Raw genomic sequence first — 11,772 nt, forward strand, 5'->3', positions numbered from 1 at the left:
CGTTGTCGTGATGAAAGAGAATTTTTTTTCTCGCCAAATGTGGTCGTTTTTTTTTTAATTTCTTCTTTCAGCTGCTCTATTAATGATGCATAATATTCACCAGAGATTGTTTTACCCTTTTCCAAGTAGTCAATAAGTATAATTCCACGTGCATCCCAAAAAACTGTATCCATAACCTTACCAGCTGACTTTACAGTCTTTGCCTTCTTTGGAGCTGGTTCGCCTGTGGAAATCCACTGTTTGAATTGTTCTTTTGTCTCAGGAGTGTAATGGTGTATCCATGTTTTATCCACAGTCACAAATCGACGAAAAAATTCCTCACGATTCCGACTTATGCGCGCCAAAAGACCCTCAGAGGTGACCACTCTATTGCGTTTATTCTCAGCTGAGAGCAAACGCGGCAGCCATCTTGCCGATAGCTTTTTCTTGCCTAATGTGGACTGTGACTGCACCATATATCTAGTCGGGAGTGGTGCTGACTGAAAACAGATGATTTGGAGCGATTCGCGCGCCATCTGTTGGTCATTCTAAGAACTTATTGAACTACCCTCGTAGTATAGGTCAGGGAATTCGGGAATGCTAGGGAAACCTTAAAAGAGTCAGGGAATCATCATCTGTTTCAAATTTAAATAAAAAAGATTTTTTTCGAGAAATTGAGGTAAAAATTAGTTGGCCTCAATTAAGCGAACTCTTGAAATATTCATAAGCAAAACCCTGCAGATTGGAACGAATCTTAAACTCTTAAACTTGATATCTCTATATTTAAAAATTGTATTTAAGATCTAAATGAAATCTGCTTTCTTATAAATAATTCCATGCATCGTAATCAAAGCACGCAAAAATTTACAAATTAAAATTAGATTTCGAAACTACTTCTTTTCGGGCTCATTAGATTTAAATACATAACATACGGAGAAAGAGGAAGAAAAGGAAAAGATTCAACCAAAACCAATCTAAAGAGTTGGATAATAACTTGTTACAAGTAACTAAGTTACTGAAAAGTTACGTTATTTGTAACTTTGTGGGTAAGTTAGTTATAATTTTCGCAGATATTAAAAGTGGTTCTTGGCTCAGTTATGGGTAAAAAATTAATCTCATTTGGTTGAGAATTCAACTATTTTTTTTTAATTCTTCTTGTTTGGTTGAATTCAACTGTGATTGATTTCGAATTAAAATAGTTTTTGATCAAAATAATATCAACTATTACATTTTTTCATTTTTTCGGTTATTTTCAAAAATCGTCATTAGGAAGGGTAATAGTAAAGTAGTGGTGGTTTAATTTTAAATTTGGATCTGATAAAATCAATATTTTCAATATGTACTTAATAATTCAGATAGTATGAGTGAATTTTTAAATTTAGCCCCTTCGTTGGCAGTGAGAATTCGACAAAGTGTGCCCAAAATGGCAGGAATATTTGTTATCCTGAAAATTTGTATCCTGGGGGTTTTGAACTCGCTGAATCCGAATCTGAAGTCACAATTCCGAAATTCAAAATGGCGGATCCAATGTGGCAGACGAAAATACAAAAAACGGCTTGATTTAGATAAATGTTGGTACTTACGGGTTTTTGGGGTCGCTGAACCCCAAAGTGAAGTCAAAATTCGAAAAATTTAAATAGCGGATCCAATATGGTGGACGAAAATACAAAAAAGACTCAATTTGTATAAATCTTGGTATTTACGGGTTTTTGGGATCGCTGAATCCGAATCTGAAGTGAAAATTTGAAATTTTAAAATGGATGAAAATACAAAAAACAGCTAGATTTGGATAAATATTGGTACTTAAAAGATTTATCCAAATCGAGCCGTTTTTTGTATCTTCGTCCGCCACACACAGGGCACGGAAATATTTGATGCATTTTTCATCAATGCCAACGAAGGGGTTAATGAATGTAATATTCGCACAGTGAAGCGTAAACATTGTACGATTAAAAATAAATTTAATAAAGTGGTGTTTCGAAAGTATGTAACAATTAAAATAATGCAACGAGATATGTTAATATTTATAATTATGCCTGAATTGGAATGCCAGAAATTTAATGAAAGTAAATAATCTCGATAACAAAAACTTACTGATAAGCAAAGTTTCATATTGAATAGTTCATACAAATATTTTTCGAATTACTGAAAAAATTCTATACTTATGCCCTTATATCGCAAACTGAATTTTCTTAGAGATTGCATTCTGCAGTGAATTGCATCAAGATTCTGTTTGTGTCAGTGTCACTCTGAGTTTGAGGCTAGAAAACGTGTTTACGTTTTCAAACTTTTTACTACTCGACTGATCCTAGTGCGCAATGTCGCGTGCTGAAAGGCTCGCAAAACTTTTTGGTTTACATTAGGGAACTTCCCCCACCATGAAAACTTCCGGACGTGTGTATACGACCGTAAATTTTATTAGAAAGTTTAACTGTTTGATTAAAAAGTAGCTTTTCGATTAAAAATTCATTTTTTTGTTAAAAACTTTTTATTTTTTGTTGTTGAAAAATCAACTATTTTGGAAGAAAATTAAGTTGACTTGGTTGATGATTTTTGTGACGAATTAAACTGGGTTTGATTTCAAAATAAAAATCTTTTTTGGTTGAAATAACTTCAACTATCATATTTTTCGTTGAGAATTCATCTATTTTGGTTGAAAATTCATGTATTTTGTGGAAAATTAAAATATTTCGGTAGAAAGTTCAACTATTTGATTGTAAAGTAACTTTTTGGTTGACAATTCATATTTTTGGATTGAAAATAAACTGTTCTGTAGAAAGCTCATAGTTTTGGCTGGTAAATTGAACAATACAGAAGATTTTTTTTCATTCTTTGTTAAAAATTCGGCTTTTACCGAATTTAATTTTCAAATTAAAATCTTTTTTGGTAAATTTTTTCTGATAGAAAGTTTAACTACTTGATTGAAAAGTAACTTCCATCTATTCTTGAAAATTTATGTTTTTGTATTGAAAATTTATATTTTTGGGTTCAAAATTCAACTTTTTTGTAGAAAATCCGTTGTTTGTCTTTAAAATTTAAACATTTTGTTGGATATCAACTTCTTGTTAAGGCCATGTGACGAGTGGGTCACGTGACCAGATTCCGACCTTACCGACACCTTTCTTATTTCCCAACTTATTTTCACACGAAGCGCCACATCGAGTTTAAAATTTGGGATGATAAATAAGAATCACTAAGAAAGGTGGGTCTGGTCCTAATCTTTAATAATTATAAAAAAGGCAAAAAAATTATTTACAACAAAAAACTTTTTTCATAATTATATGAATTTAGGACCAGGCCCACCATTCTTAGTGCTTCTTGTTTCGTATCCCAAATATTCAACTCGATGTGGCGTTTTGTGTGAATATAAATTGGAAAATAAAAAAAGTGGCGGTAAGGTAGGAATCTGGTCACGTGATCCACTCATCACATGGCCTTAAAAGTTCATATTTTGGGGTCAAAAATTCAACTGTTTTGTAGGAAATTTGTATTTTTGCCTTGAAAATTCAACATTTGGATGACATTTTTTTTATTGACTGAGAAATTTCTTTTGATTGAAAACTCATCTTCTGTTGAAAATTCCTTTTCTTGGTTATACGAATAACATGTTTTGGTTGAAAATTCAACTAGCTGTTGAAAATTCGTATCCTTTGTTTTGATTCAACGGTTTTTTATTGAAAAGTAAAATATTTTTTTGCAGAAATATTAACTATTACACTTTTTTGAAAATTTTTTTAAACATTCATCGCTTTTTTGATTCGAAATTTAACTAGTTTGTTGAAAAATTCATTTTTTTCTTGAAAATTAATTGTTTGAACTGAAAATGTAATAATTTTATTTTTCTTTAAAAATTTATGTTTTTGAGTTAAAAATTCAACTATTGGGTTGAAAATGTATGTATTTTGTTAAAAATTCGTCGTTTTATGTCAACATAATTCTTCCTGGTTGAAAATTCATTTTCTTTTGGTTCAAAACTAATTTGTTAACGTAAAATTTATGTTTTTTAAATTGAAACTTCATGTTTTTTCTTGAAAATTCGTTTTTCTTGATGTAAAATTAATCTTCTTGGTAGCAAATTCATGTTTTTGATTGAAAAATCAAGTATTTAGTTAAAGTTCATCTATTTACAAAAAATGCAATATCACTAAATTGTAATATATGTGGATTTAATTTTTTTAGTAACAATTTTGCTTACATAATATCTTAATTTAAACTAAATTTAGATTTTTTATCCATTAACATTCAGAATTTTCTAGGTATAAGGTTTTTTTAAACCTGAAAAAAATTTAGAGCGTTCAGGGAAAATAAAAAATCGATCAGGAAATTTCGAAATTGCAATGTTGCACGCAACACTGGATCCCATAAAAATTATTTTATGTAATATTTATTTCTATTATAAGTTTTTTTTCGTATTTAATTTTTTAAGCTATTTCTTTTAATTTTGAAAAACATTTTATCTATTAATTGTGATCAACTGCTAATTCTTTGATAGTGGGTGATAGATAGATTAAAAGAGAGCAGTTGGTCGCTCATTAGTCCGGGAGGGAATCAAAATAATTGGCCTAATCGGGCTTAACAACTTGTGATTAGATTTGCGCTGCTCCGTTCATTCCCTGCCCACGCAGCCTCGTTTAGCATCTGCATACAGTAGAAATTAATGTTTACCGGAGCTTTTCATTGGACTTAAAGCATCAGGTACATCATGCAACAATGTTGCAAAATTTGTGTCAGCATTGAAGTTCAAGTGACCTGATTACGTGATATTATGTTAGGTTGCTCTTAGGGGATCAAGCTAGAAATTTTATGCAGCATTTTCTAAACTTTACTGAGTGCAGAAACCTCTATTATCTTTTACAAATGCAGATCCTAATAAAAATTTTGGTGATTTTCTGGTCACTCTGTTTTTATAATTAATTTTTCCATTTTTTTAAATTTCTTTTATTTTTTATTTTTGCAGAAATTCAAAATTGCGACAGCGTGAAGATAAAATTCGAGACCTTACACACAATGGACTCCTCGGATACAATAGACATCGACAGCCACATGTCGGACCGAGCGAGTGTGAGTTCCAAAACGGCAGGCGACAACGACAACATGATGATGATAACACCTGAACTTCTTGGTCTGATGCCATCCGGAAATTCCATCCATTCGGATTCTGGTGAGAATAACTCCAGGGGTCATTCTGGCCAATCCGGGTCGCATCACCACGGCTCGAAGTCCTGGACTCAAGAAGATATGGACGCAGCTTTGGACGCCTTGAGAAATCATGACATGAGTCTGACCAAAGCATCTGGTAAATAAAAAATCCCTTCATTAAATTAGACTTTTCTTTTTGACTATACTCTGTTGTTTTTTTTCATTCTATTCGACAACTTCAATAATATGATTTGTTTTACAGCAACATTTGGAATACCCTCGACGACTCTCTGGCAAAGAGCGCATCGTTTAGGAATCGACACGCCGAAGAAAGACGGACCAACAAAATCGTGGAGCGACGAGAGTCTCAATAACGCTCTTGAAGCATTGAGGACCGGAACAATATCTGCAAATAAGGCATCCAAGGCCTTTGGAATCCCTTCCAGTACCCTGTACAAAATTGCTAGGCGAGAAGGAATCAGACTTGCAGCTCCGTTTAATGCAAGCCCTACAACTTGGTCGCCAGCTGATCTCGACAGGGCTCTGGAGGCAATTAGGTCTGGCCAAACATCGGTCCAGAGAGCGTCGACGGAGTTTGGAATACCAACTGGAACGTTGTATGGAAGGTGCAAAAGGGAAGGAATTGAACTGAGTAGGAGTAATCCTACTCCGTGGAGCGAGGATGCTATGACGGAAGCTCTTGAGGCTGTTAGGTAAGACTTCTTCCTAGACTTTTATTACTATCATCTGGATGACCGTTGGACCGGGAAACCGGGAATTTTATGAGACCGGGAAATGTGAGTGAATTTATTTTTTGACCGAAAATTTTACGAAATTTTTAGGGGAAAAAATCTGTCCAACTTCTATTTTTACCGTTTTTGAAATAATTAGGTAAATTTTGAATTTTTTCTATTATATCATTCTCTTTAGAATGCGTAATTCGAAAATTTCTCACTTTAAAAATGTTCCATTTTAGTTTTTTCATTTTTAAGCGTATATTTTAATGTAAAGAATTTTAAAATGCAGTTTTAAAGACTTAAACATTTAAAAATTAGAAGCGTTTAAAATCGAAGATTTTCTATTAAAAACCATTTTTAGTTGATCAACTGTCAATATAAATGAATTCATCATTTTTTAAATTGAATTGTACTTTAAGAATGAAACAGTGAACACTAATTGATTTTACTAAACGATTTGGAATCAGTTCACAATTTTAGAGTTTATAGATTTTAATGTTAAAAGTTAAACTGTTTCAATTGGAAAATCTTATTAGCTAAATGAATGTAAATGCCTGATTGAAACTTAATAAACTATTTTCTATTTTTAAATAAATTTATAATAATATATTTATTACAAAAGGCTTTTATTAAATCTCAAATATTATTTCAGTCTCAAATAATCGAATTTGAACCATTCAATTTGAACATTTCCAATCAATAAAAAGATCAGTTACTTAATATTCAGAAATATCTAAATGTTAATTTAAAATCAGTAATTATAAATGAAATATTCAAAACAAAAAACTAAACTTTGAACGTTACAATTTTAATTGTTCTATTTAAGAAAATTTAATTAGTACATCCAATTGTTGAATTTCGGACATATAAATAACAGTTGAAACACCTAATATTCTTAGAAAAAATTCAAATGAGTTGAAGAAATATTCAGAAGTTTTGAAAAAATTACAAATTAATTAAAAATTTGAAATGGTTTCAAATAATTTAAACGAAGTGTCTACATGCAACGAAAAAATCCGGCTATTTTTACTAAAATTTCGGTGCAAACAGTGCAATTCACAGTGAGACAATATTTAAAAAGATTTAGAAAAATTTACAAAACTATTAAAAATGAATGTGGAAGATTTTAAGGAAATTTTTTTAATTTCGCAGGATTAAAAAAAAATTAGAAAAAAGTCAAAACATTTTAAAAGATATTTAGAAGTCCTAAACTTTGTTTTTAAAATAATTAAAAACATTTTTAAATGTCAATTTTTTAAGCAAATAAAATTAATTTTTAATTTAAGAAGTATTCAGTTTATGAAAAAATTTAATCGTTCAATTTTTTATGTTTTTATTCTAAAATTGCTTTAAATGATATAATTTTGAAAATGTTTAAATTAATTGATTGATTCTTCAATTTAGAGCATTGAAAATGATAACGTGGATTTATATTTTTGGAACGGAATCTGAATCTTTGAACTCTACAATTAATAAAAGTTTAAATTTTTGTAATTTGGCAGTATAACCTCCTTTAATAAAAAAAATTCGGTTTAAAAGTGTTAGTAGCTTTCATCTTTATAATGTAAATTATTTAGCATGTGAATAAAAAAATTTTGAATTTAAAAAATATGAAACTTTAGTTTTAAAAATTTTAAATTTAAGAGATACACTTGGAGTGCTTTAATTTGCAGCTTAGGTTTTATTACGTCAAATTGAAAATTTTTTGGCTTTAAAGTTTAATTTTTTTAAATTTCATTGACCGTGAAAAATTTTTGCAAACCGGAAAATGATCGAGATATTTTTGCTTTGATTAAAACGGCCACCCTGTATCATGAATAGATGTTATACTTCTATCTATTTGAACATTGTTTTTTTTTTTTAAGTCAAGATAAGTCTCCTTGATTATGGATATTTTGGAATTTTTTACCCCGAAAATCGGGGCAGTTATTGTTCAAACAATCTGTTTTCAAGCATTTTTGTTGATTTACTAAGGAGGACTGTTTTTAAGATACAGTGTTATAAAGTTAGGGTGGTCCGAGGGGGATAAATCACTCTCAAAACCTTTGAAATTTTGTAAAATCTTTGTGACTTCTTCGAAAACTTTGACATTTTTTTTAAATCTTTGAAATTTCGACATTTTCTTGAAGCTTTGTGACTTCTTCGGGATATTTCTGAAATCTTTGATATCTTTTCAAAATCTTAGGAATCGTTTTAAAATATGTATTTGTAAAATCTATTGAAATCTTCATATCTTCTCTTTCAAATTTTTGAAATATTTTGGAATCTTTAAGGGGGCAGTCTGCCATCTTCAATGACTTTTTTGAAACATTTTTTTCTCATAGTAAAATTAATTTATTAATATCAAACTTTTAGTACATAAAAAACAGGTTCGAAGGTAATGCAGCAATTAAAAAAAATACTTTTAATTGAAATATCGCTGGTACTGCAGCCTGTAGCTAATCGCTCTTTGAAACTGGCTGACACGATATCACGAATTCGGGCAATCGGAAATAGAAAAAGTTGTGTTAATTAGTGAAATATAAAAAACTAGCTATCGTGTGAACTAGGATAATTCACATGCGATAACATACAACAGAATCTTTTCAAAATCTTTGAATTCTGTTTAATATATGTGTGAAATCTATTGAAATCTTCATAACTTCTCCTTAAAATCTTTTTAAAATATTTGTGAAATATATTGAAATTTTCGTGTCTTCCTTGTGAAATATTTGAAATATGTTAAAATTTTTGTAATGATTCAATTTGTTGGAAATCTTTGTGACTTCTTTGGGATTTTTCTGAAATCTTTGAAATTTTTTAAAAATCTGTGCAAAATATTTTGGAATCATTGTGAGTTTAGAATCTTTATGAACTTTTTGAAATCTGTTCAAAACCTTTCTGAAATCTATTTTAAACTTCAAAATCTTTGTGACTTCTTCGGAATCTTTCTCAAATTTTTTCAAAATCTTTTAAATCTTTTAAAAATCTTTCTGAGATCTGTTTAAAACTTCGTGACTTCTCTTTGAAATCTTTTAGTATTTTTGAAATCTTTCTGAAGTCCTTGTGACCTCTTTGAAAACTTAAAAATCTTCGTAACTTATTCGAAATATTTTTAAAATATTTTTGAAATACATTGAAATCTTCGTGACTTCTGTCTGAAATCTTTAGAATCTTTATGAAATGCTTGTCGTTTCTTGAAAGTATTTTCCAAATCTTTGTGAAAGTTATTGAAAACTTTGAATTCTGCGACTTTGTGAAATATTTTGAAATCTTTGTGACTGCCTTGAAAACTTTGAATTTTTCCTGAAATATTTTTAATCTCGGTGACATCTTTCAAATATTTTAAAATCTTCTGATTGACTATTCCGTACATTTTTTGAAACCCAGACATGATAGTATGTTTATTTTTTGATCAGGGTTTTTCTCAATCTTTAAAATAACTTCTATTCTAATCGGAAATTATAAAATTTGAAGCACTTCTAATTTTAATTGTTGAATTTTAAAGACTAATTATTACACCGTTTAATTTTCAAGATTTAGTGTTTGTAGAAATCCCTTCACTTTTTATTGATTGAATTGTTTCATTTTACATTCATAAATAGAAAATTGTTTACTAAAAATTAAAATTTCTCAATATTGGGTAATTTAAAATCGATATTTAATAATTGGTGTTATTTAAAGTCTATAGTTATCGTACTCAAAATTAAAAAATTGTTAATGTGAATATTTCTAGATAAGGAAATTTATTATAAATTAAAGCATTAATAGTTTAAATTTTCATACTGTCTGTTTTAAAATGGAACTCTTTTCAATGAGGAGCTTTTACAAATTGAACAAATGTTAATCTATACTTCATTTTACCATGTCCAAGTAAAATAATTGTGTGTACAATTGAATCTTTTTTTATTATTATTGAATTCTTCGAAATTAAAGAAATTTATTTCAAATGTGTAATTAGACAATTAAAGCATATTAATGCTGGAATAATGATAAATTAATTACATGGATAATCAAATGTACTGTAATTGATATTTCAGGGACTAAATAATTACAAATTAAAAGCATTTCAAGTTGTGCTATTTTTAATGCAATCATTAAAAACTGTTCGGTTTACAAATTTATTTGTTTAAAATTATACAATTCACAATAGAAAGCCTTAATAGTTAAATAATTAAATAATCAAAACGAATTTTCAGTGCGCTAAATTTAAAATTGTCCCGTTTTGAATATTTTAGATTTCAATAAACTGCTTCAAGACCTACAGATCAATATTGTTGGAGATTGTGTCATTTTTAAAGCTTCCAAATTGTTCAATTTTCAATTTTGAATGCTTCATATTGGAAATCGTTTAGTTTTAAAGTCTTAGTCTTTGAGAAGTTAAGCAAGCGGCAAACATTTTCACAACCCGAGGAAAAGCCCTTAATTTTTTTCTTACCTTTGAAAAAATTCTCAAAATAGACAATGCGCTTATTAAACATTTCTTTGAGCAATTGTTTCTGAGATTTTTTTACATGCGAATTGTTTATAACGCTGTAATTTAAAAACATTCAAACTTTGAAAGAAGTGAAAACGGCAAAAAAAATTTGTTGGCTCAAAAGTACTAAAAAAAATGAATTTAAGTAAATTTTCTGTCATTAATGATACTGTATTTAACAATCAAATACATACTGTCCCGAGTTTTAGAAAAAAAAATCAAGGTATCTCGAATCCGAAAACTTGTATCAACCTTTAAAAAAAATGATCCAGAACCGAATTTATTTTAAGGGCATGTGACACAGCTAAATTCCTATATTACCGACCACAGTTTTTCAGTACACTGAATTTTTTTTGAACCTAAGAACTTTTTTTGTAAATAAAATATCGAGCTGAAACTTTGGGAAATGTATTAGAGTACAATAAAGTACGTTTAGGTACTGCATTTTGGTAGGAACTTCACTAAGAATTATTTCATCTTTTTTCTGAACCTCAACATTTTTTGACCGTTCGAACTTTTTTTATACATAAAATATCGGTCTCAAACTTTGAGAAATGCAAGAGCCGAAAGAAAGCTACGTTTAAGTACAAAGCTTAATAATAAAAGCTGTAAAAAAATAAATTTCAACAATCAATTCCAGCGGCATCAACCGGTAACGTTGTCCACGAAAATACGAACCCTCTAGAGCCTCGCCTAGTGGCTTCCAGGTTTCGTATTTTCGTGTACAACGTTACCGGTTGATGCCGTTGGAATTGATTGTTGAAATTTATTTTTTTACATCTTTTATTATTAATCTTTGTACTTAAACGTAGTTTTCTTTCGGCTCTTGCATTTCTCAAAGTTTGAGACCGATATTTTATGTATAAAAAAAGTTCGAACGTTCAAAAAATGTTGAGGTTCAGAAAAAAGATGAAATAATTTTCAGTGAAGTTCCTACGAAAATACAGTACCTAAACGTACTTTATTGTATTCTTAATACATTTCCCAAAGTTTCAGCTCGATATTTTATTTACAAAAAAGTTCTTAGGTTCAAAAAAACATTCAGTGAACTGAAAAACTTTGGTCGGTAATATAGGTATTTAGCTGTGTCACATACCCTTAAATAAGGTAGGGTCTTGAATTCGCAGAATCTCTCGGGGATGAAATATGTTGTTTTTTTAGAGGAAATTAGGCAATACTTATTTTTTCGATTTGCAAGCAAAAAATATTCTAGGAAGTTATGCGTATTTGAATGTTGTGCTTTGTTTCTAAAAAAACTGTTTCTTTGAACCTGAATAACTTTTGGCCTGATTGAGATATTTATTTATTTTTGCATTTTTTTTGTTGTTTTGAGCTTATACTTTGGTAATAAAGATATCTTGTACGAGGGTAGTTCAATAAGTCCTTAGAATGACCAACAGATGACGCGCGAATCGCTCCAAATCATCTGTTTTCAGTCAGCACCACTCCCGACTAGATATA

At 29.6% G+C, this 11,772-nt stretch overlaps 1 protein-coding gene across 5 annotated transcripts in view; it reads left to right on the forward strand.

Moving 5' to 3' along the window:
* The window catches only part of LOC117167026 (protein bric-a-brac 2-like), a 132,201-nt gene that overhangs the window by 116,882 nt on the left and 3,547 nt on the right, over positions 1-11,772 (forward strand). For all 5 annotated transcript variants that reach the window (XM_033351582.1, XM_033351579.1, XM_033351577.1 and 2 more), the window contains 2 exons: positions 4,937-5,275; positions 5,381-5,831. In XM_033351582.1, coding sequence (XP_033207473.1) covers positions 4,937-5,275; positions 5,381-5,831 — 790 coding nt within the window. The remainder of the gene's footprint in view (positions 1-4,936; positions 5,276-5,380; positions 5,832-11,772) is intronic.

This window comes from Belonocnema kinseyi, chromosome 2 (genome assembly GCF_010883055.1).
Source record: "Belonocnema kinseyi isolate 2016_QV_RU_SX_M_011 chromosome 2, B_treatae_v1, whole genome shotgun sequence".
Classification (NCBI taxonomy): domain Eukaryota; kingdom Metazoa; phylum Arthropoda; class Insecta; order Hymenoptera; family Cynipidae; genus Belonocnema; species Belonocnema kinseyi.